The 27,731-nt window shown below is 39.3% G+C and overlaps 1 protein-coding gene across 2 annotated transcripts in view; it reads right to left on the bottom strand.

Annotated features, from left to right (window-relative positions):
* Positions 1–16,947, bottom strand: part of COP13 (Proteasome component (PCI) domain protein) — a 69,187-nt gene extending 52,240 nt beyond the window's left edge. For both annotated transcript variants that reach the window (XM_090001639.1, XM_090001640.1), the window contains exons 1-6: positions 16,876–16,947; positions 16,538–16,740; positions 14,974–15,089; positions 14,540–14,786; positions 14,220–14,277; positions 14,044–14,133 (exon numbers count right to left, since the gene is read on the bottom strand). In XM_090001639.1, the coding sequence (XP_089857765.1) occupies positions 14,044–14,133; positions 14,220–14,277; positions 14,540–14,786; positions 14,974–15,089; positions 16,538–16,722 (696 nt within the window). In that variant the 5' untranslated portion in view covers positions 16,723–16,740; positions 16,876–16,947. The remainder of the gene's footprint in view (positions 1–14,043; positions 14,134–14,219; positions 14,278–14,539; positions 14,787–14,973; positions 15,090–16,537; positions 16,741–16,875) is intronic.
* Positions 16,948–27,731: the final 10,784 nt, after the last annotated feature.

Below are 27,731 nucleotides of genomic sequence, written 5' to 3'. Positions count from 1 at the left end.
ACTTCCCATCCGTGTGCCTCCCCTGTCATCATTTACCACCTACAAGTTGTGACACCATTTGTAAATTATGCAATTTACACAGCATTTGTTGCATGGCCCAAAATCCTCCTCCCACTGTTGTAGGGTCATTCACAGCAACCATACCCTGCTGCCACCCGTAAACCTCTGCTTGTTGTCAGCACCTACTTCCATTACATATACAGCCCCATCTGTTACCACATCTCTCCTGCATTCCCCTGTGCATAGTGTATCACCACACATTACCCATTGTCACATCAAATCCACTATGCACTTAATTGCATCTATACACCAAGCATTATTCTTCATAGCACATGTTGTAAAACCTATTACAGTGTTACCACCCATTGCATTTGCAGCAGTGCACCTGTTGTCATCATTGTGTATTATATACAGCACGCTACATCCACCCTTTATTTTTTATCCCTCACAATATCATTTATGTCATCATTCACCTATGCTCAACACTTACATTCAGCTATCTTGCTGCACTCACATTCTATAAATTGCATATTAGCATTGATATTTCAACATGGGTATATTTTCAGTTTAGTCATGCATGGGTGTTCCATTTTATACAAGTCTTCAGTTCTTCTAGGCATTGATATATTTTCTAGTCTAGGCATTCATATATAGTTCAATCTAGGCTTATATGCATATACTTCTTCATTAGTCACATGCATATAGATTTGGATATGATATTTTCCAACTATCTTCCTTTAGGTTGCATCCTTGCTTCACTAATTCTGTTTTGCAGGAGGGATTAAAGTGTTAAAATTCCACCATTCTTGAATTTGAAGATTTTGTAATTGTAAATCCAATTCAAGTTGTAATAGCTAGGTATCAATAAGAAATGTTTACATTTTTAGCATATGTTAGAATGTATGAGCATGTAAATATCATGAATTACCTATTTTCATCTCATTTTTTCTTTTTACTTCAAAATCCACTATGGTGAAACACGAATGGCATGTGCGTCATTCTAATAAAAGGTAATAAATCATAAGCAAATGATTCTCATTGATGGTCATAGTCAAAATGTGAACAATGCTTAGGATTTTTATCTTTTATGGAATAACATTGGATCCACACTGAATCTCTTTCAAAAATCATCATATTTTCTGGATTTTTCTTCATTTATCAGAGTTTAACTTGAAATTGACTCAAAATATATATCAATAGTCATAGTCAGGATATATTGAGATTTAATTTCATTTTAAACTTTATAAAGGCACCAAAATGTGTTTTATTCTTCATCTGAATTTAAATATAGATTATTTTATAATACATTTTATGACCATAATCAGAAATATATTATATCTTCAATCTTATTTCAATTCATTTAAAGAATGAAATATGTTTTTCAATATCCAATTTTCAAAATTCTTTAATTCATTCATCATTTAGAATAAAATCACATCATATTTTTCAAATTATTTCAAGTTATTTTCAAAAATCCAAGTGATTTTGAGATAATTCTTCAAATATCTTCTTTATTTCTCAAATCAATCTTCAATTCCTATTTAAATTCATCTTTCTATTTTCAATTCTATCTCATTTCAAAATTTCAAACTTCAATTTCAAAGTCCAAATCATAGTTACCAGTCGAGAAAGCGGGAGCGGAAAGCGATACGGGAAGCGAGGCACTTTCAAAAATTTAGGAAGCGGAAAAGCGTGGGACCACTTAGAAGAAAATTATGAACCATCTCGGAAGCGACCTAGGAAGCGAACCGGAAGCGACCTAGGAAGCGAACCGGAAGCGAGGGGGAAGCGAAAAAAATGAAAAAAATGGGGAAGCGAGGGGGAAGCATGGGGGAAGCGCGCTTCCCATAAAAGAAAAATGTGCTTCCCATAAAAGGGAAGTGTGCTTCCTAAAAAAGGGGGATGCTTCCCCTCACGCTTCAGAAGCGCAACGTTTCGCGCTTCCGAAGTGCGCTTCGGGGAAGCGCGCTTCCCCTTTTACCTAGGCGCTTCCGGTAACTCTGGTCCAAATTGACTTTGAAATTTTGAATTCACTTCTATATTCAAAATTCAATTTCCAATTCAAATCCAATTTCAAAGTTCAATTCAACTTTGAAAATTCAAATTCATTTCCATTTTCAAGATTCAATTTTAAATTCAATTCAATATCCCAGATCGTATTTCAAAGTTCAATTTAAACTTTGGAATTTTCATATTCATCTCCTGATTTCAAGAATCAAGTTTATTCTTTATTTTTCAAAATCTCCAAAGTTCTATCTAAAGATTGAGTCTTAATTCTCAAATTCAATTCATTTATCCAAAATAAAGGTTTTAAGATTGATTCTGAATCTCAAAATCTGATTTTCCCTAAACTCAAACCCACTTTCAAATTCAATCAGGATTTCTCAAAATCAAAATCCATCTTCAAGTTCTATATGGATTTCTTGAATCCAAATCCAAATTCTATCTGGGTTCTGTTAAAATATACCATGCGTATGGATCTGGATCCAGATCCATACGCATGGCATATTAAATGAAACACATGCTATATTCATCTTCATTAATGGCATCCTTGTAATATCTCTGATATTACAAGGCTTGTTGTATACTTGTTTTGTTTTATAAAAGTTAGGGTTTGGAGGTCGAGCAAAAGGTGTGCCGCCCCAGCCGATTGTGCATCTCTCTCTCTCTCTCTCTCTCTCTCTCTCTCTCTCTCTCTCTCTCTCTCTCTCTCTCTCTCTACTTTCCTGTGCAGGCTGAACCACACATATGAGATCGAAATCTCATATGGTATCAGAGCAGCCAAATTTCTGGGCGTGAAGGGCGTGAAAAGTCGTCTCCTTCTTCTCATCAACGAGTGCCGATTTGCCTCCAGACCTTCGTTTCCTTCTTCTCGTCAACAAGTGCCAATTTGTCTCCAGACCTTCGTCTCCTCCTTCTCGTCAACGAGTGTCGACTTGCCTCCAGTCCTCATCCTCTCATATTATCCTCAAAGTCGTGCTTTTCTTCTCGTCAACAGGTTCTGATCTGCCTCTGGTCATCCTCTTCTCCTCCTAATTTGTTCACCAAAGGTTCCCTAAGTATCCAACAGGTTTGACCGACCCTGTGTTTCCTAAGTATCCAACAGGTTCATAGCAGATCTGAATCACATTCAGATCTACTGTGTATTCCAACAGATCTGTCATATTTTTTATTCATTCTTTGATTTCCAGAACTTTTAACGTCTGTCAGTTTCATTCATTCCTTGATTCCAGAAATTTTTTCCTTTATTGTTATTTTAGTGTCCCCTGTGCACCGCCTACAGACAGATTGTAACTGTTTACAATCTCGATTCTGAACTGCAAAAAAAAAAAGGAAAATTACTTATTGATTAAGTGATCTCAAACCTGTTTGTTTCTTTCCATTCGTTTTGTTTGCTTATTCATTGTCCCATTGATATGGATTACTCATCGTCATCCGGTCCCTCTGCAAATTTCTTGAGTCAGCTCGTTACAGAAAAACTTACTCATTCTAATTTTTTGACTTGGAAGAGGCAAATCCTTCCTTTTATACGGAGTCAGGATCTTGATGAACATCTGGATGGTTTAGTTCCTATACCACCAGGCCTTATTTTGCAGGAAACCAAGGATGAGAAGGGTGACACAATTACCATTTCTATTAAGAATCCAGAGTATACAGCTTGGAGGAAGCGGGATCAGTCTTTGGTTGCTTATATTACGTCAACACTCTCTCAAGAAGTGTTGGTTACTCTTTCAGATGATTGCACTGCGGCGGATCTGTGGAGTAAGTTGTCTCAGACATATTCTCAGATATCAGAAACCCGAGTTATGTACTTAAAAAATGAATTTCAAAGTTTGAAGAAAGGCTCCATGACAGTCATGGAATACATAGGCCGCTTGAAGAGTATTACTGATCAATTGGCGGTTATTGGAAGTGTTATTGCAGATAAAGATAAAGTTCAACAACTTCTCAATGGATTGGGTCCTGATTTTGACATACTTATCACGGCTTTATCATGCCATTCGCAGTTGCCCACTTTTGACGACCTTCAAGCGAAACTTCTCCAACATGAGATGATTATGAAACAAAGGGCAGAAGGAAATGAATCAACTCGTACTCATTCAGTTTTGGCCATGGACACTTCTGTAGGTTTTGGACGAGGGAATGGAGGGCATCAAGGAGGCAGAGGTCGCGGACGTTTTGGGCAGGGAGGACGTGGTATCTTGCCTACACCTAATATTTCAGGGGGTTTTAATACAGAGAATCAGAGGAGAGTGCCCACTTGTTTCTTATATAACAAAAGAGGACATGTGAAAGTTGATTGTTGGTTCAATCTACAGAATAGAGGGAAAATAAACAAAATTGAGAATAAATCAGCTACTACTGTGGACACAAAAGGGCCATCCACAGATGTGCAACAACTTTTGTTATCAGCATTATCGCAGATGACGATCAAGCAAAATGAACAAGGCGAATGGTATGTTGATTCAGGTGCCGCCACACATGTTACGGGTAATGCGGGTAAGTTATCTCACTTATTGCCTTATTTTGAAAAAGGTAGTATAGTTACGGGAGATGGAACTTATCACTCCATTAGTCATACTGGCAGTGCACATATCCCTATGTCAAAGTCCTCACTTCACTTGTCCAATGTCCTTCTTGCTCCTAATATTAAAAAGAACGTTGTTTTTGTAGCTAAACTTGTTGACGATATGAATTCTTCCGTCGAATTTACTCCCTCTTCTGTTTATGTTAAGGATCTACGAACGAAGGAGACGTTCGCTAAGGGGGAGCGACAAGGAAACATGTATGTCTTCAAGGAGATTCCTTCAGTGTCTTCGTCTTAAGTCTCAGTTCTCCAGTTGAAGTCGTCCAAGCATTCTTCAGTGTCTTCACCTTCAGAGTCTTTGTTTTTCCCTTCATTGGAAGTTTTTAATTCATCTCATTGTAATAAGTCAGATACTTGGCATAGTCGTTTGAGACATTGTAGTCGGGGTTTCGTTGAAAACCTTGTATCTGATGGTCTCCTTCCAGAGTCTAGTTTATGTTCATTTTTTGATAATAATAATAAATGTTCTTCATGCGAACTCTGCAAAAGTCATGTTCTTCCTTTTCATATTATAAATAAAAGAGCTTCAAAGCCATTTGAGATTATTTGTTCTGATGTTTGGGGAACCGCACCTATTCCTTCTCTTTCTGGCAGCCGTTACTATGTTATCTTTATTGATTCTTATTCCCGTTATACTTGGATATATTTCTTAAAACACAAGCATGAAGTTTTTCAAATATTTCGGGAATTCCATTCGATAGTCAAAACAAAGTTTGCTTGTGATATTGTGCATTTACACTGTGATGGTGGAGGAGAGTATTCATCGAACGAGTTTATTGCCTTTCTTCGGGATAAAGGAATAAGTCGACAAGTTTCTTGCCCTCATACTCCTCAACAAAATGGGGTTGCGGAGAGGAAACACAGGCATATTGTAGAGAGCGCGATGAGCATGTTACATGATAGCAATGTGCCCGTTAGTCTCTGGACAGAAGTTTTTCACACATCTGTTCATATCATAAATCGTCTTCCTATGGCACTTTTGGATCGGAAATCTCCCTATTATACTTTATTCGGGCAACATCCCTCTTACGATGAGCTGCGTGTTTTTGGTTGTGTATGTTATGTACATGTTGATTCATATCTGCGAAATAAGTTTCAGGACAAGGTTGTCAAGTGCAGATTTGTTGAGTATGCAGATGAATACAAAGGTTATCGATGTTATGATCCTACTACAAAACGTATTAGGACCTCCAGAAATGTTGTTTTTGACGAACGAAATTTTCAGATCAATGACTCTGCAGCGTTGTCATCTCGAGAATTAGAAGTATATGATCCATGGATGAGCGCAGATCTTTTTGCTAATACAGGAGAAACATGTCAGACAAATTGTCCTTCCTTCAGCTTGAGTAGGGAGTTGAATGACTCACAGATGCATGTTGAATTATCTCCAGTTGAGTCTTCAGTTAAACCACCCCCAGTAGAACGCTTCTCTGGGCAGATATACACTAGACGGGACAAAAATACAGAGCCGAGGAATGTGGAAAGCATCGCCAATGATCCGGCTCAAAGGCCGTCACGCATTAAGCATCCTATTCAACGATGGGTGAGTTATGAGACCTTCTCCCTTGATTTCCAGTTGTTTATGTCTCAGCTCACAAAACAGGATGAACCCACTTGTTTTAATCAAGCTCTTCAATCCCGTCATTGGACTGAAGCTATGAATGAAGAAATGGAAGCTCTTCATGAATGCCAGACATGGGAAATAGTCCCTCGGCCAGAAGGAAAGAATGTAGTTGGCTCAAAATGGGTTTATAAAACAAAGTATAAGCCTGAAGGAAGCATTGACAGATATAAGGCACGACTTGTTGCTCGAGGATTCACACAACAATATGGTGAAGACTACGATGAAACTTTTAGTCCGGCAGTCAAAATGGGTACTATTCGTGTCATCATATCCCTAGCAGTCGATCGACGTTGGAGCCTTAGCCAGATGGATGTTAAAAATGCATTTTTGCATGGAACTTTAAAGGAAGAAGTGTATATGGAGCAACCTCCTGGTTATGCCGAGAAGGATCCTACTGCCTGGGTGTGCAAACTAAGAAAATCTCTGTATGGGTTGAAACAGTCCTCCCGTTCCTGGTTTGAAAGTTTCTCTATGCAAATTCAGAGTTATGGTTTTAGAAGATGCCCTCTAGATCACTCACTCTTCATTTGCCAAAAGGTATATGTTGATGACATTGTGATCACTGAGAGTTCAGATAATCATGTGCAAGACGTGAAGCAGTTTTTTATGAAAACTTTCAAGATGAAAGATTTAGGGGAGTTGAGGTACTTTCTTGGTGTGGAAGTTGACAGACAACAAGACACATTGACACTCGTGCAACAAAAATACACTCTTAACCTTCTGGAAAGAGCCGGGATGACGAATTGCAAACCAGTCAGTACTCTTAGTGTATTACATCAAAGGCTGAGCTCTGAGGATGGTCATCTTTGTGTCAACCCTACAACGTATAGAATTCTCGTGGGGATGTTACAGTACTTGACCTTTACCAGACCTGATATAGTTTATGCTGTCAATCAGGTATCCCAGTTTATGCATGCTCCAACGGAGGGTCATATGGAAGCTGTGAAGCGCATTCTACGCTATTTAAAAGGAACTATAGGAGACGGACTTGTTTATCGCAAGAACGATAATCTGCATAGAGGACATGAACTCATCACTTATACAGACGCAGATTGGGCAGAGGATCCAGATGAGAGATGATCTGTCTCTGGATATTGTGTATATATTAGACACAATTTAGTGTCCTGGAGCAGCAGAAAACAGAAGGCAGTGGCACGATCGAGTACAGAGGCTGAATACAGATCGATGGCTGCAGGCACGGCAGAAGCCACATGGATTAGACACTTATTGAGTGATCTTGGGGAGACAATTATTCGATCATTTCTTTTATGTGACAATCAAAGCGCAATAAACATTGCATGTAATCTTATCCAGCATAGCAGAACGAAGCACATTGAGATTGATCAACATTTCATACGGCAGAAAGTCGAGATGAAGGAGATAGAACTACGTCATGTTCGAACAGAAGATCAAGTGGCAGACCTGTTTACCAAGGGGTTAACAGGACGTCAATTTTGGTTATTGAAGAGCAAGTTGTACATGCTCCAAAATCACGTACAACTTGAGGGAGGGTGTTAAAATATACCATGTGTATGGATCTGGATCCAGATCCATACGCATGGCATATTAAATGAAACACATGCTATATTCATCTTCATTAATGGCATCCTTGTAATATCTCTGATATTACAAGGCTTGTTGTATACTTGTTTTGTTTTATAAAAGTTAGGGTTTGGAGATCGAGCAAAAGGTGTGCCGCCCCAGCCGATTGTGCATCTCTCTCTCTCTCTCTCTCTCTCTCTCTCTCTCTCTCTCTCTCTCTCTCTCTCTCTCTACTTTCCTGTGCAGGCTGAACCACACATATGAGATCGAAATCTCATAGGTTCCCATATCCATCTTCTAATTCCATATTGGATTCCAGATCTCAAATCCAATTTCATCTAGGATTCTAGATTTCAAATCTCATTCCATCAAGGACTCCAGATTTAAAAACCCAAATCCATCTTGGATTCCAGATTTCGGACCCAATCCCATCTAGGATTCCAGATTTCAAATCTGATTCCATCTAGGACTCCAGATTTCAAATCCAATTCCACATTGGATTCCAGATTTTAAATCCAAGTTCCATCTAGGATTCCAAATTTCAAATCCAAATTCTATCTTGAACTCTAGATTTCAAATCCAATTCCATATTGGATTCAAGATTTTAAATCCAAGTTCCATCTAAGATTCCAAATTTCAAATCCAAATTCTATCTTGAATTCCAAATGTCAAAACCAATTCCATTTTCAAATTTCATCCGAATTTCTCAAATCCAGTCTCATTTTCAAATTTTATCTAGATTTCAATTCATATTTCAGGTTCTGAATTCAAAACTCAAGACCAAAGATCCCTTTCAAAATCGATTCTTGAAAATCGATCCAAATTCAAAGTTCATCTTGACTTTGAAATTTCATTCTTACTTCTAAATTCAAATTCTTCTTTTCTCTTCATTCAAAATTTACTTTCCAAACTCTGATTATTCCAAGACTTAGAATTTCAAAGTCTCTTCTTCCATATCTATTTCAAATTCTGAGTTAGATTCAAAATATAACTTTTTCAAATCAATTTCAACCCTTTGAATCATTTATTCACTACATTATTAAATCTATTTCAGAATCACTTGGATAAATCCCAAAATTTCTAAGCTATTTTCTCAAAAGCATACATCCTTGCATTTGCATTGCATAAGCATGATTCTTTGTGCATTTTAGACTTAGAATAAATTCTTAGACAATATTTAGGCAAAGCAAAAGGCATAAGTTCGATTCTTGATTCGATTACCCTTGGTAAAAGCACCAGGAACGGTCGAACCTCGTACCAACGAGCGAATCTCGTCTCTTCATCTTTTCCCGCAAATTTTCAAAAAACGAAGGCGAGTAATTTTAAAATATTTTCAAAATTAAGGTCAAGTGAGACCTTTGCAAAAGAGTTTCTCGCTCTTCTTTCATTTCTTTTCTCTCTTTTTTTCTATATTTTATTCCCCTTCAAAAAGGGAATAGAGACTAGAAAGGGAAAGGAAAGGAAAAGAGGAATAAGAGAAAAAATTTTGCAATGATCACAGTTGCAGATACAATTGAATCTCCTAAGAAAGGCTTCCTCTAACGATGAATTTTGAGAATATTTTTCTAAAGCATTTAGAGGATTCCTTTGTTCACGTTGGGTATAAGTTTGCATAGATTTATCAATAATATCATTATTTATATGTGATTTTTCTTGCACATTATCATCACCATTTTCAATGATATTTAAGGGATGATCCCCTATGTCATCCAAAGAATCATCACAAGAATTCAACTCTTCTTGTGGCAAGAGATCAAATAAAAAGGTATAATCAACTTCATTTTTTCTTTGGTCTTTCTCAAAACCATTTTCATTTTTCAAAAAGGTTACATATTTTGAAACATATAGTTTATTACTCGTAGGATCAAAACATCTATATCCTTTTTGTTTTCTCCATAGCTCATGAATACACATTTAATGACTTTTTTAGATAATTTATCTCTTTTATGGAAATGCACAAAACACTTATAACCAAAGATCTGCAACCGATTGAAGTCGGGTGTTCTTTCAAATATTTTTTCATAAGGAGATATGTTTTGCAAGGATAATGAGATCGTTCTATTTATCAAATAAGTTGATGTTAGAGCGGACTCAGCCCAAAAACTTTTTGAAATGTCTTTTAAAATAAGTAGTGTCCTAGTGGTTTCTAAAATAATATAATACTTATAAATTGGAAGTATTCCGACATTTGTTCTAGTATGCAACTTTCTCCTATCTCGAAGATAGTCTGAATCCCTAATGATTCCAAGTGTAGGTTCTTAAAGGCTTGTGCCTTGGCAAGCGTGTCGCATCCGTTGTGCCAGTGTGAAGCGCTAAAAGGATTATATTGCACTACATAAAGGATTATGTTAAAACCTTATTTTATTGGACGAGGCAATGATTGCATTGCAGGGGTCAAACCCGAACTCAATTCGAGTCGACCAGACCGAGACGGGTTTTGACTTGGTTAAAAAGGGGCACAAAGACCGAGTTGAACTAGGTCGACTACAGAGCTAGGCTTGTTTTCCAACCGAGTGGGTCTTAATCCCTAAATGACTAGGGACCATGTTGAACTCAATTGGGCCCGAGCTCGGCTCGGTTCTGGCCAAGCCCAAGGCAGCACCAGTTGTTCTTGTTGCGTGCGAGGGGCACCGACCAGAAGAAAGAGGGAGCAAGGCACTTTGGTGGCTCTACTAAGCCGAGTCGAGCCCCAAGGTGCACCCCAACTTGGGGCACCATGGCGGAAATTGAACCCAGGTTGGCACAACGGCAACCTTGTTGTCGCTGTCGCTGCCTGGGGTGGCGAAACAGAGCCACCGCCCAAGTGGCTTTGGTTCCTTGTTCGAACCAACAAAAGGGAAACAAAAAGAGTCGGGTGGAGATGGCTCGATCCCTCCACTCGGCCAACCGAGCGATAAGGGGGGGTGCCTAACCCCTCCTGTCTTTCCAGAAAAAGGAGGCAGGCGCATGCCCTCCATTCAATCAGAGGGGCAGGAGGGAGAGGCATCTCCCTTCGACTGCCCCTTCTCAAAAAAAACGTCAACAACCAGAGGAGGAAGGAGAGGGTGCTTGACACCCTCTCTCCTGGCGAGCCAGAGCCACCATCGCTGGTGGCTTTCGGTTGCCAACGAGGGAAATACAACAGGGGGGGGGCAGCTTCAGTCGCCCCACCCGGTCGACAGGGGAAGAGGGTGCTCGACACCCTCCCTCCTGGCGAGCCAAAGTCACCACCGTTGGTGACTCTGATCTGCAAGCGACAAACAGAGAAGAGAGGAGAGGAGAGGGTGCTCAACACCCTCCCTCCTGGTGAGCCAGAGCCACCACCACTGGTGGCTCTGGTTTGTCGATGGAAAATAGGGAAGAGAAAGGAGGGAGAGAGAGAGAGAGACACTTACAAGGAGAGACGGGGTCTCGGGTGAGAGTCGGGGAGAGAGAAACGGGAAGGAGTTAGAGGGAGGCTCCAGCGAGATGAAGGGAGGGTCAAGGTTGAGTGAGAATCAGGGAGAGAGAAACAGGAGGGAGTAGGAGGGAGGCTTCGGCAAGGTGCAGGGAGGGTCGGAGTCGAGTGAGAGTCGGGGAGAGAGACAGTCGAGGAGAGGGATGAGAGGCAGGAGGGCTCGGGGACGGGGTCCGAGTTGCGTTAAAAAGAAACCCCCCCTTATGGGGGGTTTAAATAGGCTAATCGTATGGGCACCCAGATTCGATCAGATCCAACCTGGATCCAAACATTCGTTTTTACACGAGCCTTACAATGGAAGAGATCTCCACTTAAATTGTGGCAAGAACTTTGACCCGTGAATCACGAACTTTCAATGGTCACCTTTAAAGAGCACAACTTTGCTATGATACCATGTAATGAAGTATGCAGAATTACAATCCAAAGATGCAAAAGCATCAACTAAGTCCAATTGTGGACAATTACAAAGGCACAATGAGCACATAAGCAAGAAGTCCACGATGGGACAATACAAAAAGCCTCAAAAGGTAATGCCAACAAGTAAATAATAAAAATCAGGAGGCTTGGAATACATTGAGAGAACAAAGGGGAACATCCCCTATTTATACATATAATGAGGAGAGGGGAGGCCATTGGGAGCTCCCTCATAGAGTCGTTGGGGAGCTCCCAACGGTCATATTTATGACCGTTGGGGCCCCAACGACTCCATGAGTGGGGCCCCAAATGGTATTAAAAAAATAAAATAAGGAAACAAAATACATTTAAAAGAAATATAAAAACTAAAGTAGAAAAATAGTTGTTTCTAGAAAACAACTATGAGTACATGTGAAAAGATTGAAAATGCCCCTATCGGCAAACTAGAACAAAATGGATTTTATATATATTAACATGCATCTCCCTCTTCTCTTTCGCCTCTCGACTCTCCCTCTCTCTCGTGTCTTGTGTCTTGTCTCTCCCTCTCTCTCGCGTTGCGTCTCCAGAAGAAAAAGAAGAAACAACAACAAACCTATGTGTACCGCCGCCTCTTCTTCCTCCCCTTTCTTCTTCCTCCCCTTTCTTCTTTCTCTCCCTCTTCATTTTTCTCTTCTCCTTCTTCCTCTGCCTCTTCTTCCCCCACTATTTCTTCTGCTTCTCCCCTTTTCTTCCTCCCTTCTGCTCGCCTCCTCTTCTTCTTCTTCTTCTTCTTCTTCTTCTTCTTCTTCTTCTTCTTCTTCTTCTTCTTCTTCTTCTTCTTCTGTGAAAGCATGCATAGACAGACTTGTTGAATAATTCTTTACCTCTAATTTTTTTTATGGTCGTTTATGATTATCATGGTCTGTTTGATGTTTATCTTATTAGCAATGTTAGTCTCTGATATGTAGGAAAATTTTGCATGTGATCCTTGCTCATTTTTTAGCTATTGTTGTGTGTCATTATTGCTATTTCTTGTGTGTACCAGTTTAGGTTAGTCTTAAGTGCAACTGAGTTTTTCAGTTCTGGAAGCATGTAGCAAGACATCTTGTATTGTTTGGACCTTGGAGAAGTAACTTTTCATTTGATTCTAAGGTTATAGATTTTCCTATACTCATGCTGATTGCTCTTTGAGCTTTTTGTTCTACACTTATCAACAAACTGTGAGGATCTAACTTTCTGTTACAGCTATTATGGTTAGCAAATCTGTAACTAAAGTTTTTGTCCTGAAAGTCATGAATCTTTTCCCTGGCTATTGGATTTTTTTTCGTATGAGTTGATTGAGGCTATTTGCAAACTTTTGATTGTTGTTCTACATCTCCTGCAAGCAATAGTATAAAGTAGTAAAATACATGAGCTGGAAAAGGTTTTACATCTCCTTATTTGTGTTTTTATATGTAATTGTAATTGATTGTTCATTTGTTTGTTTTTATAACTCTAAATTGTAATTGATTCTTTGTTTTAGTCTTTTCTTATATGCAAGTTTTGTGGTTTAACAATTGGAATTGGAAGAGATGTAGGATGATATCAAGGAACTATAGTTTCAAATTGCACTAATTTTTCGGTATTTTTTGAGATTTTCTATTTATTGGTTGTTTCTCCATCAATAAAGCATTTCTTTTATTTGTTTCTATTTGTAGATATTTTTAAATGTTTTTTTAAGTTAAAAAAATTTTTGAGGCTTGCGCTTTACACCTAGAGGCTTATGCCTCGCTTTAGTTTTTGGTGAAGTGCTAGGCTACACCTCAACGCTATTCACAACATTGAACCTTTAGGCCAAATGAAGAAGCTTGAGCTCTATGTCACATGGATTAGGATGTGGACACGGGGATACAACCATTTTTGTTAACTTTTCCCACATAACTAATATACAAGAGGATATGTAGGTTCATCACATGTTAGACTGACTGCAACTGAAAGTGTGCTCAATGAACTTTAATAGGATCTAGAAACAGCCCAAAACTCGACCAACTCCATAAACATCATATTGCACCATAGGTATGATACACTTTATCCACTTTTAACATAAAACATTAAATGGTTTGTGAATTGTACATACAGCATTCAAAAATGAATTGATTGATACGTGGACATACCATACTGAATCACATAGTTCATCTCAAATTACAAGATCTGGTTTTCTATTTATGTCATTGGGAACTAAAAACTTTTTGAGCCATTATTTCAGCCTATTTTGGTTGTAAGTTCCCAGAAAAAAGTAGGGCAGCTCATTGACCCTCAGAGTTCTATTTCTTAATTACTGAAAAAGAGAAAAACATTTTAAAAAATAGTGATGACATACAACCATTCTGAAGACTGTACTTGTAGTTCCTTACAGATCTATAATAACAAGCAACTAAATTCAATGATAACACCAATATTTGATGAAGATCTCAACTGTACCTGTCCATTTTGTATAAGAGAAACCAAAATGTATTTCTTGTAAGCTTCAACAGCAACAGCATGTATAATAGGCATTGGCGACGTAGTGGCCTGTAATGCTATGTTAGATCTATTCACACTGAAGTCATTGATGAAAAGAAAAAGTCACGGAGTGTTGAGCTGCATTAGCAACATACATGATGCAAAAACTCCAATGCCTTATGGAATCGCTTCAGTCCTATATGTATCATTCCTCTGCATGATATGAACAATCAAAATAATTACAGCCCACTACATTAACAAAGCATGAACCTGAGTCAAAACTAAAAAGAAATATTAAGCTTAAAAAGAAGCCTGTGGACAATATATGGAAAAGATAAAATCTATTGAGAGCGCTTAGATAGACCAACGAAGAGAAAGATAAAGTAACAAAATTTTCAAGAGGAAGAAAAAGTTAAAATAACAAAACTTGGAAAACCCATAAGACCTATAAATCAAGCATAAGAAACAAACCAACCCGTAATAGCAGTATAGAAAGAAGTCCTTAGGCTGATCAATTTCAGAAATGTCATCATCTAAGATGCTTAAACTGGCTTTATAGCACTTTGCCAATAAGCATAAAAGCAGAAAGTCTGGATGTAGAGCAGTCAGGTGTTCAGATGATGACTGAAGTTTACGAATAGCCACACGCAATGGAGCTATCCCTTGTATTGGCACTTGGAGCTGCATAACGTGTTCTTTGAACCATTTGCAAAGAGATATAACTGAAAATATAAATGGTTGAATGCTAAGATAAATAAAATAAATTAAAACCATAAAAAAGAAAATTGATATCATGAACCAAATAACATGAATTCCAGAAATCAAAGAACAAAAAAAAGGATCCCTAATCAATGCTTAAGATCTGAATCATTTAAAACTTAAACTATTAATTAGAATGAACTAAATTACATTTATCAGGTGCCACTTGTATCTGTTCTGCAGAGCAAGCACTGATAAAGTTAGCAATAGTAACCAAGAAGCCATTAGTTTCCTCTTTCAGAATTGAACCTGATGTATGAGCCTCCCTGTGGAATCACAAACACAAAATAAGATATAATCCCCATTGAACACTTAAGAAAACTTAGCTCATTTCAATAGCAATCACAAACAATAAAAATTCAAAGTAATATCAGGGTGTATTGCTCTTTTCCCTGATGCATACCAATGAATATCGCATGTGAGAAAAAGGAATCTCAACGATAGCATCTATCCTTATGAAATTTAACCCAGGTCCACTTCTCTAACTCAATTCATAATCAAGGAAAGGCACTGGATGAATTTGACATGTTTTCTCGGTCTTAGGTGTGTTTGATCTCTCCAAACATTATTCGAGAGACAACTCGGTACCAGTCACAAGCAAGAATGCATGTTTCTGTTAAAAATAAAGGCAAAAAATACATGCAATTTTTTGCATAAAGGAAAGTTTCTGTTTTCTCCTAAGATAGAAAGGAACCCACACAAGTTTCTGGCAAGCTTATTAGAGAATGCTCCTTTAGTTCTAAAATCTGGTGCAGGAAAACTTATGGGTGGACTTGCAGATTTGAGAGATGGCTTGGGTTCCTCAAACCCCATAAGAATTGATATGCCTCTTTTCTTCATCATCTTTCACATACCACCTATCCCTCTTTCTTTTTCCTAGTTTAAATAGTTTCTGAACCAAATGATTTAATTATATAAATAAAGAGAAAATTCTTATTTATAAAATGTGTTTTTATTTATGTCGTAGACAATAAATAAAAACGCATTCAAACAAAGCCTATAAGAAATACGTTTTCTGTTTAAAATACACAACTAGTATCTACCAAATTTCAATCCTTCACAAGAAAACATGCCTCAGTTCTTAACGACGCAAAATGATTTGATACCTGAAATTGAAAATTATGAACCAGGCAACAAAAGTTGCTCATAAAGAATGCATCAACATATACAACAAAACACAAATACGAAAGAATATGACCATAACCGCCTATACCAAATGGGTACATTTTTACACCCATATAAAAAATTTGCGTTCTCAATAGAAACTTCCATTGTAATAACCTGATTTTCCTGACATAGATAACACTAAAATCTCGACATAAAATATATAAACAAACAAATTAGCCAGACGCGTTCCATATGGTTAATCACTTGTATCAATGAAATCCCATTCAAAATGTCATCTCATTTTTGTGCAACACCATATAATTTTGATATCGAATGCTGCGAACCAATAATTAACTCCGAGAATGCCTCATACATTAATGATCAATAATGCATCAATATGCATAGAAAAACATATAATCACACCCACTAACCAAGAATCATGTCATGAGAAAGGAAAAAACATGAAAATAAGCAAATAACGAACAATCCACCTGTATGATACCACAAGCTTGAGATAAACCCTTTTAGAAGGTCATGCAGGAAAAGGGGAAGCATGGCAATTGGGCATCAGCATGAACAGTGACAATGAAAGAATGGGAGGGCTTACAGCAAGTAGAGGTAACCAAGGGAGTGATTGGCAGGATCAAGGAGGTGCAAGAAGGAACCCAATCGGGAACCCTGAGATTGAAGAGAGTCCTCCTCCTGCTTCAGAAGAGAGTGAAGATGGTTGACATCGTCGGGGCTACCAGACAGCCCTTGAATGTGCGTGATTAGAGCCTCCACGGAGTCCATTGTGGTGAGGAAGAAATCCTAGAGAGAGAGAGAGAGAGCAAAAATCAACGAAACACATCAATAAACAACGGTGTCAGACTAAGGAAGAAAATTAGAGTCTCCATCAAACCAAACAAGACCCATTTGAGAGAGAGAGAGAGAGAGAGCGTGTACCTCTATGGAGTCGAAGCGGCCTTTGTTCTTCGGAAGCTGATTGAAGCAGCAGAGGCTCCCTTCTTATACGCGGGTGGTGTTTGCGTCACCAAGATCAGGAAATATGAAAAAGTAGACCAAGTTCTTGCTTTTCATGAACTCTACAAAACTAGAGATCTCTCATGGCAGCCAGTCCCAAACGCTGCTCTACTAAATAAACGGTGTAAGTGGGTCTAGTCGGTTCAGGTTCAGTTCGATCGGTTTCGCCAGACTTGGTTTTTAATCGACCCTGAAAAAGTGAAAATTGAGCCCAAACCTGAACCGTGGAAAAATATCGCCCGATATTTTGATGGAAAATAGCCATTATTTTGTCATTAAAAACGTGATACTTAAAAAAAATGTCGATTTTAAAACTATTTTAGTTTTAGCGTGATATTAATGTGTTAAAAGTTATTTTATTTGCAAGTTTCTTTTTTATTGTTTATATGTTGACTATAATGTTGTCTACTTATATCTTGTATGTGCCAATATTTTCTAGAGATTTTCTTGAAAAAAATCAAAATTTCGAAAATATCGCGAGAATTTCCTGAGAATAAGACTTTGAATGGGACCTCAGCTAATAAGAAGCGAAACCCATATGAGGCTGGTTTAGCCTTATTTCGGGTCGGACAAAAATGGGCAAGGGTCCATAACGATTTGGGTTGGATCAGGTTTCGGGTCTAATTGTGGTACGGTTCAAGTTGATTGCCAATAGGATTAGGCTCAAACGGGTTTATAAGGTTAACGTTGACAATAATGTTTTAGCGTTTGTGGGTAACAAGTTACCAAAAAGTATTTTTATTTTAGTAACTTCATGAGAACAAAGTATAATGAACGTTAATGTAGTGGTTAAATTGGTCCCGATATCAAATTATTCGAGTTTTGGTCCATTGAGTATGTACTCAGTGCATTTATTGGTTCGGGTAGAGTGGGGTTTCAGTATAAGCCAAGTTCAGGCAGATTAATGCAGGGTGCACATTGTGGAGAACAAATCGGGTCAGGAACAAAAACCTGATGAATAGGAAATCTATTAATGTATGAGAATTGCACAGCCAAGAACTAACCCGTTTTTTGTAATTGTCCAGTTTTTAGACCTCTCAGATCCAATTGGTTAAGTTTGGGTACACCTAGTACTAATCTGCCCCTAAATCTATTTTCTTCTGTTTCCTTCCCGCTTGCACGCACACACAGATCAAACATGAGTAAACAGATACACAGTCATCAAATATGATGAGTAAAGCTAAATTTCAGATACACAGTCATCAAATATGATGAGTAAAGCTAAATTTAGACTCTCTCTCTCTCTCTCTCTCTCTCTCTCTCTCTCTCTCTCTCTCTCTCTCTCTCTCTCTCAAATATGATGAGTAAAGCTAAATTTAGACTCTCTCTCTCTGCGGCTGAGAGTCAGCGCCCATCTATAGCCTCTTTCGACCGCCGTCGGCCCCAGCGGCAGCCATCTGCGGCTCTTGATCTTCTGTCAATACTCCCAAACCCCAAACCCCAAACCCTCATCCCCATCCCCAATGGCTGTTTCTCCTTGTCCCTCAACACTCTCAAACCCCTATCTCTCTTTCTCGGCCATCAGGCAGCCATCGGCGGCCACCGCCGTCAGCATCCATCTATAGCCTCATCGACCTACGTTGGCCCCTAGCGGCAGCCATTTGCGGCCACCAACGTCAGCATTCATATTTAGCCATCATCGACCACCGTCCATCTCTAGCCGTCGGCCACTCCCAAACCACCATCTCCAACATTGGCCCCCAGCGGTAGACATTTGCGGCAGCCCCTACTCACCGTGGTAGAGCTCAGCCAGCAGAGCCCCTCCCGCGTTCTGCATAGTCTGCACTCCCCAACCTCAACGGATTGTCGCTGAGATCAAAGATTGCCCAAGCAGCATTGCTGAACTCCCCGTTCCAATCCTGGAGGAGCAGTATCACGTCTCCAGCCTTCAGATTGGCCTTCCACCTTCCCTGAAAAAAAGCCGCTCAGTGCTCCTTTTTTTCGGCCGTGCTCTAACAAGGATGTATTAGAGGGGTGGAAGTTGGTTAGTCCGACGTGGCAACCATCTTGTTGTAACCTTAGGCGACGGGCCGATGTGGGTCGGGCAAAGCCAGGGGACTGGTGGTGTAATGTGTATTACAATCGCAATTTTCGTTCCAGAGTTTTTTGTCATAGGTGTGGCTCGGATAGTTCGAGAATTCGACGTATTGTTTGTCTAGCCGGTGAGTCTCGTATGCCGAAAACTTCACCACATGCCAGGCAATGGGTACCTGCTCTTTGTAAACCTGGTGTATCTTTCTGTGATGTGGCGCAAGTGTGTGCTTTCGAGGCATGCACCTCTCCATTTTCGGGGGTTAAGATCGGATCGCTTTGGGTACCGTTGAAGATATCTGATGCCGTATGTTCGTTCCGCAAGGCCGATTGTTCACCGCAGTTCTTTTGTTCGTATCTCGGAGCAACCATCGAGAAGCGTCCTTATCAGTTGGCTAGCTGTCACATTCGCCCTAACGAGTTAATGAGTACGACTGTTTTCGGGATGGAGTGTGGGTCAACTTACATGGAGAATTTTTTGGGCTTTGTTCGTACATCTAACGTACGTTCATCTGGTTTGCCTCTTCGATTATTGAGTCGCCAGCACAATCTTGCTTCTGAGAGGTGTGTTGCATCTATCGACCATGATGGATCCGGGGCTCATTCTTTTTTTGATGATCGTGGAATCTTTTGTTCTACCGATTCTACCTGTCGTATCTTGTCGAGCTTCCTACCCCATATAGGCATCCTGGTTTGCATGGGGTCTGCCCCGATGTGTTTTTTTGGTTTTACCTGCATGGTCTCGATTTCTCCTTGCATGTCGCATCAAACTCAATTTTTGTGTTCGACGGACGGCCTGCTCGATCAAGACGGGGGTTGTCCCGTGGACGATCTCGGAGCACCTGTTCAGGGGGTCTCAGAGGTCTCTTGCTCGCAACCTGTGCATCCACAACCTTTCCAAGATTTGTTACGTTCGGATTGTGGGGCACAGGGGGTCGAGGACAGGTTCGTCATTTGGGGTATGTCCTTCGCCGAAGCTGCGCGGGCATTAGGAGTGCAGATTTCACCCGGATAGCTTTCTTCGATCCAGCAGCAGATTGTTCCTCGAGTACAATCGGCGGACAGGGTTGCAAATAGCCTTCGTAGAGTGAAATCATTGGGCCGTTTGCAAGCCCAGTTTCAAGAAGATGGATCAAGCTCAGTGCGACGCTCATTTAGGCAAAGGCGCACTAGGGTGCTACTTGATTTCTTATCATGAAGATGTTATTTGGAACATTAGGGGCATGAATTGCTCTCATAAACGATTGTTTTTAGCTGACTGGATTAGATATGAAAGTCCGGACATCGTTGCAATTTGTGAAACCAAAATGGAAGATATTTCGTTATCAGTGGCGTCTTACTTATGAAGAGGTGCAGCATATGCTTTTAAACAGGTCGTTGGCTTTGCTGGAGGCAACTTGGTTCTTTGGAAAGCTTCTCTTAAGGCGACAATAGTGGATATTGGTCTCTATTCTATCTCTCTTTATGCAAACTTGTTGTCGTCGCTACAAGATGTCGTCTTCACCTTTGTGTATGGTCCTGTTGTGTCGTCCTCGCGACTAACTTTCTGTGCTGACTTGGACCGAGTTTTGGTTACCTTTGGAGTTCTTCAGTGTTTGGGAGGAGATTTCAATTGCCTATTGTCTACGCATGATTCTAGTCTACCGGTTCTTCTCAACTCCTCTATTAGGGGGTTTCAGGAGTTTGTTCAGCGGAACCAGCTGTACTCGGTACCTCATGTGTGGGAGCAATTCTCGTGGTCAAATATGAGGTCTCGCCTTTGCTTACGGATACTAGATCGTGTATTTCTCTCACCAGATCTATTTCACGCAGTCCCGGATGTCACTGCTTGCCTGATGTCGCGGACCATGTCCGATCATGGACAACTAATTGTTTCTTGGGGCGCAGGCTTTAAAGCGTGTCGCAGGTTCTCCTTTGAGGAATGGTGGGTTCGTGTGCCAGACTTTCAGCAGCTGGTTGGTCAATCGTGGGCTCAACCGGTTTCAGGATCTTGGGTGGCCATCCGCATCCATGCAAAGCTTCTTCGTCTTCGGCATCGTATTAAAGAATGGCTCAGCGTTAACAACCTGAACAAGTTTAGGTTCATCGGTCAGTGGGAAGTTGAGCTCTCCTCCTTGGCCCAACGTCAGGTCGATCTTGTTGGTGTGCGGAGGGTCAAGTGCTTCAATTGCAGGAGCGTATCGTTGCTCTCTCTGCCCTTGTTGCAGAATAGAGAGCGCGAGATGAGCTTAGATGAAAATTGAGGGTCAGAGTTACATGGTTGGCAAATGGCAATGATAATACACGATTTTTTCATATGAACGCATCAAATAAGTACATAAAGAACCGGTTCCTCTCGATCGAGATCGATGGATGCCAGTTTGATCAGCATAATTGTCTGCCAGCTATTACTTCTTATTTCTCCAGGTTGTATTCGACTGACGTAGGCGTTGGGGGGGTCATCGACGATATGGGTTATAAGCGGTTGGCGGCAAACCAAGTTGTTCTTTTGCAGGCTAGATTCACCGAAGCTGAGATTTCAGATGCTATTAGCAGCCTCACAGGATGGAAGGCCCCAGGCCTTGATGGTTTTCACGTAGACTTCTTCAAAGCTTTTTGGCCAATTGTTAAAGCTGACCTGCTCCAGTTGTTCGATGAATTTTATCGTAATCCCAGGCTGCCTAAACCATACCATGTGACAGTCATTTCTTTGATTCCTAAAAGGCAAGGGGTGTCAGACATATCCAACTTCAGGCTGATTTCGGTGATGGGCGCTCTGTATCGCATTATATCTAAGGTGTTGGCTAACCGGTTGTGCGCTGTCATTGATCAACTTGTCTCTCTGAATCAGGGGGCTTTTATTCCAGGTCGAAGTGTGCAAGGGTCATTTATTTGTGCAACTAAGCTTCTTCACTCTTTACAGTTGACTGGAGCACCGTACTTCTTGTTAAAATTGGATTTTCACAAGGCTTATGATAGTCTGTCATGAGATTTTTTGTTTGAATCTCTAACAAATATGGGGTTCAACAACCGGTTTATTGCATGGGTTAAGGAGCTGGTCACGAAATCAGTATCGTCGGTGTGCATCAACGGAATAAGAGGGGAAAAATTCAAGTTGGCTAAAGGCGTGCGACAGGGTTGTCCCCTAGCCCCCATCCTCTTTAATATCGCGGCAGAGGGTTTACCTATTCTCATGAAAAGGGCAGAACAAACAAGCTTCTTGAATTCGTTGGGCATTCCTGGTTTTGTTGGTCACACAATTCAATATGCAGATGATACTTTAATATTTGGTCATGCGAATGTTAATCAAATGTCTAGGTTGTGCTTCATTATTAAAATATTCGCTGCAATGTATGGCTTTCGCCTGAACGAGAGTAAGTGCGCTCTGGTCTTACTCAATGCTGACCCTCTCCTCCAATCGGCTGCTGCAAGGATCTTCAACTGCCCGATATCCGACCTTCATGTTAATTTCTTGGGTCTATCATTGCACTCACTGCAACCGTCGAGAACTTCATCTTGGACGTCTACTATAGAGCGGGTGCAAGGGAGATTGCAGTCTTGGAAGGCCCGATATTTATCTTTTGCGGGACGATTGACGCTCATTCGTCATGTTTTGGCCAGATTACCAGATTTTCGTATGAGCATATCCATTATACCGACGACAGTAGAACGAACGATTAACCGTTTGCTTTCGCACTTTCTTTGGTCTGAGAATGCGTCTTACAAAAAATACCCGCTTGTTTCTTGGCAGCAGATCGTTCTCCCGAAGCAGCGAGGCGGCTTGGAGATTCCGGCTCTGAGAAAGATGAGCATCGTTTTAGTCTTGAAGTGGGCTTGGGTCGCTTCCATATCTCCATCTTCTTGGGCTACGTTTGTTAGGGAAAAATATGGTAGTTTGCCTGACTCCCTTCTTTCGACGCCCAGTTCAGTGTGTCATTCGTCCCTCTGGTTGGAGTGGCGAAAAACATTTCGCTCCTTCAGTGATAGGGATCTTAGGCCTGGCCATGGTCGCCCGTGGCTTCACTGGGCCATGGCGAGCGGAGATAGGTTATCCATTAAGCAAGTTTACTATTCTTTGTTGCCATCTGGGATGGATTGGTTTTCCATTGATTGTATATGGGGTAAGGGGCCCGCTCCAAGGGCAAAGGCGTTCGCGTCGTTAGTGGCTCTGGATCGTGTTCAAGCCCAGATTAATGTCAGGAAACGGGGGCTTCAGTTTCCAAGCATATGTGTTCTTTGTGAGAAGGCGGTAGAGGACACGACTCACCTATTTTGGTTTTGCCCGATAGTTTTAGACCTATTCTTTCAAACTTGGGGTGCACCGCCGGTTCAAACGCGTTCGAGTTCGATTATTCGGGACCTCTTGTTTGGTCCCATGAGTTTACGAAACAAAAAAAAGGGAGATTATTGTGGCGGCTATGGTTGTTTTCAGCATGGTGGGTGATATGGACTGAAAGAAACAATATCTTTTTCAGGGGCATTAAATTCAATTTTGGAAGGCTACGTCAGCGGGTTATGTTTGATGTGTATCTGACTCTTAAATTACATAGTAGAGACGGAGGTTTGGATCTACTTGTACTCTGAACTGTGCACAGTCACTATCTAGATGGTGGCTGTCTTACTCTTATGTTCCTCTCTCATCCAATATTCGGTTGGATGTATTTTGGTAATGTTGAATGATAAATGTTTCTCTCTCTCTCTCTCTTTCTCTCTCTCTCATCATAGGATCCCTACTTAAGTATCTCTCCTAATTTCTTTTTTCTATAAAACCCATATAAATAGCTTTCCTAGTTTCTCTTTTACTCTCTAACGTCCGATAAGATCTCATATAAGTAATTTTTCTAATTTCTCTTTCTATTAAATAACATTTAAACAACTAATTTAATGAATGATAATAACAAGCACAATGTTCACCCTGTCATTTACAAAATGTTGTGTGACCCGAATACTCCTATAAAAGCAAAAAATCCTAAAATATTATAAAAGCAGAAGTGAGGGTATTAGGAGCAAAAAATTAAATATTTCATTATGTTTTTAAAAATTACATTCTTCTCATGTGTTTTGACTTGTAATTAAAAATTTGTTTGCCCCTTCTCTACGTAGTTTAAAAAAAAAGGTGTTACATGGCATATTGTAGTTTTTGAATAAATGATCGGGTTTTCATTATAACTCCCTCTCTCCCTCTTCATTGTCATAATAAAATCATTATAATCATACGAAATTGTTGAGAACCTCTCTCTCTCTCTCTCTCTTATTAAGAAACTATGGGAATCTTAGTCTCTTAATAAATAGCATTTGATGATGTTTTTTCTTATTATTTCAGTTTTCTTGTAGGGCTTGGACATATGGACAGGCCGATGCTCTTGTATATATAAAGACAATTTAGTAAATTACATCCAACACAAGACACTCTCTTTGTCGTTTTTAAAATATTATAATGCAACTAATTTTTGACCCCTTAATGCTTCTCATTGCCCCTTTTATAAGTAGTGTATATAGGGTAAATATTGGTTATTAATGAAGGTAAGGAATTAATGAGTATAAATCACTGTTTTCTTAAAAACAAATCTATTTTTTTTATAAAACAAATGTTAAGGATGTGATCTACATGGTTTCTTTATTAAGAAACTTGTTTTGAAACATGTGATTATGACAAGTAATTAGGTTTTTAAAGGGATCTAAAAATCAACGGCCCATATTGTGCTAAAATTTCATAACTCAAAAGATCACATTTTTACATCAGAAGAGCACAATCAAGGCTTGTTCCTTAGCAAATAAACCATGTAAAAAACATCTGGCTACCACTTGCACTTATGATTTCTAGCTCATTAGTTCCTTAGCTTCATTAGTAGCAAATATTTTTCATATATGGAGAGAGACTAGAGCGTATGTGCTTGAGCACCTACTTAATCAAGTTGACCGTCCATCACGCTTGGTAGACGGTCAGCGGGATAAAAAATGCTAAAAACAACGCTTTTGGTGCAAAAACAAGCAGAAAAGATTCTTTAGCGACACTTTTTTAGCGCCACTCAAGGTAAAAGGGACGTGCACATCATTACAATTTTGTAATGATGTGTGCATCCCTATGGCCTTTAGCGGCCCACAAAAAACGCCGCTACGGGTAGTTTTTGGAGAAAAAGCCATTTTTGATGAGTTTTTTTTGCACGTGACCGTCCATTAATGTGCACGATGGACGATAGGGGTTATTGATCAAGTACCTACACTCTTCTCTCTCTTTCTCTTTCAATTTTTCTTTATATATATATATATATATATATATATATATATATATTAGACAAAACTACCCCTTAGGCTAAATCAAAGGTGATTACCAAAAGCTTTGGCATACATAAATGATAATGGTAAACATGGTTAATTTGTTTGCTTTCTTAGCAAACATCTATTTTAAGGACTATATATAACAAAAGCTTCTTTTCTTTTCACTAGTTAAGAGGAAAACGCGCTTCTCATTGGCTCCAACCGGGTGGCTATGGACACAATCGAGCCTAGTACCAGCCTTTGTTGATAAAACCCCTTGAGGTCTATCACACCCCCTAATAGTATTCGGCCCCATAAGCCTTTATAATTTTGTACATAAAATAATTACAAAAATTATGGTGGGCCGTATGGGCAGTATCACGGAGACACTGATTAGCCCCACCCAGAGGGATTTTTTGAGGAGCAGATTCATTCAACAAAACACTCTTCTTGCTAATGCGATAGTTGATTCAATGACAAACAAGAAGAAAGAGGTGGTTTTCAAAGCAAATGTGGTCAAAGTGTATGACCCGAGTGGTGTGAAAATTCATAGGGAACTCGCTTATCCTTTTGCCGTAGTGATTAATGAGAAACCTGGCGAGCAATTTTGGAGGAGCAGAGGAATCCAACATGGAGATCCAATCTCCCCCCATAAAGTTATGAAAAGATTATCATGTAGTTTGTACATAACGTATAGAGTGATGCATATCCAACCGGTGGCAGTTAAAATTTTCACAAGGAACCATTCTTTATTTATATGTTGATGATGCTCTTTTCATTTTTAGCAAGATGTAACGCACCCCAGACTCTTGATAAATTGAGTTAATTTTTTATTTTTTTAAATAGAGCACACACAACAGAAAATCAAACATTTTTTTTTAAATCTTTAAAAATCTTTTGCAAATAATTTTTAGTACAAGGGAAGAAAAAACCTTTTTAGCAAAACAATCATGATGTATACATTGATTGATTACAAAATTCAGAGGTGAACTCTCACTGATTCTTTACAAAATTTACATCCAATAAAAGCTCTGATAAAAACCCAAAAATACAGCCTACATGCTTACTCGTCAACTATTTGGATGCGCTACTCTTCCAGGGACGCTCGGTGAAATCCATGTGTGAGATACTAGTGGTGAAGTTCAGATCCAAGCTCGAGGGGTGGGGCGGAATGGGGAACTCCTCTCATTGGCAACGCGCGTGATCTTGATCAGTTCTTTCAGCGCTTCCCATATTTCGGATGTTAAGTTTTCGTCTCCCAACTTCCATTATCAATGAGTTGGAATGCATTATTAGAAATTTCCTTTGGCATGGGGCCACTCAAAACAGGCATGTTCACTTAATAAGCTGGGAACATGTTTATAAACATGTGGAGACGGGTAGACTAAGCATCAAGAAGTTGGATGATATCAATAAAGCCGATCTTGCGAAGCTTGCATGGGTTGTTCTTACACACCTAACTAACCCTTAGGTTCAGTTGGTCATGGTTAAATATCTACAAGATGAATCCTTATGGCTCCCTAAACTAGGCAAGTTGGTGTCTTTGAATTATGGTTCAATCCATTGTCACCAATATGGGCGATATTTTGAAAATATCTTGAGAAATAGTGATATTTTAAGGTAGCCATATTAAAGGAAGTATCTCGCGATATTATCATGATATTTTTTGAAAAAACTCTTTTTTTATTTTAAGTTTGCATTTTCTATTTTTTGTTTCTTTTATATTTTAAAACATTTAAGACATGTTTCTTTATATTTTTTTAAAGAAAAATAATGCAAAACCTATTATCTTCTTAGCTTTTTTGTTATATATTGAATTAAATATATATTTAATACATTTTCAATGCATACGTTGTAGTTTACTTGTGAGTTACGAGCCTACCATTGTGTGGTTCTTTAGATATCACTATATATGAGACTGTTATAATCACACTGAATCTTAATCCGGATCCAACATCTCTCACTTGGACATACGGGTCAAATACCCACTTTGTATCATAAATTGTGCATTATGTATTGCTTGTAACACTTTTTGACAAAATATGCACCAAATAAATATGCACAATTCATTGGGTTATATCAATATTTAAATATGATATTTTTTTCACATGTTATAAGTTATTTTTCACATAATCATATGAACTTTTCTATCATTTTAATATTCAAGTACGAGGTTTTTATACATGCTATGGGTTATTTCCCACGTAACTATGTGCACTTTCCTTCATTTTCAAGTATGATGTTTTTCGTACATGTTATGAGTTATTTTCTACATAGTCATATATGATTTTTTCATCATTATATGAACCATAATTCTTTCCACATATGGTATAGGGTTTAACTATTACATCATCCTTTCATGCACTCATTTTATATAACCCTATGGGTTTCTCATTACGTCATAATTTAAATAATCTCTTAATGTGCAATATCATGACATATATCATAAAGTTGTCATATTCATTCCAATGCATCACAATGTAAATCTTACTTTCTTAGTTAGTCATGGG

The sequence above is a fragment of the Nuphar pumila genome, chromosome 3 (genome assembly GCF_984573655.1).
Source record: "Nuphar pumila chromosome 3, dmNupPumi1.hap1.1, whole genome shotgun sequence".
NCBI classification, from domain to species: Eukaryota; Viridiplantae; Streptophyta; class Magnoliopsida; order Nymphaeales; family Nymphaeaceae; genus Nuphar; species Nuphar pumila.
The sequence above is the reverse complement of the archived record's forward strand: the minus strand, read 5'-3'. Positions and strand labels throughout refer to the sequence as shown.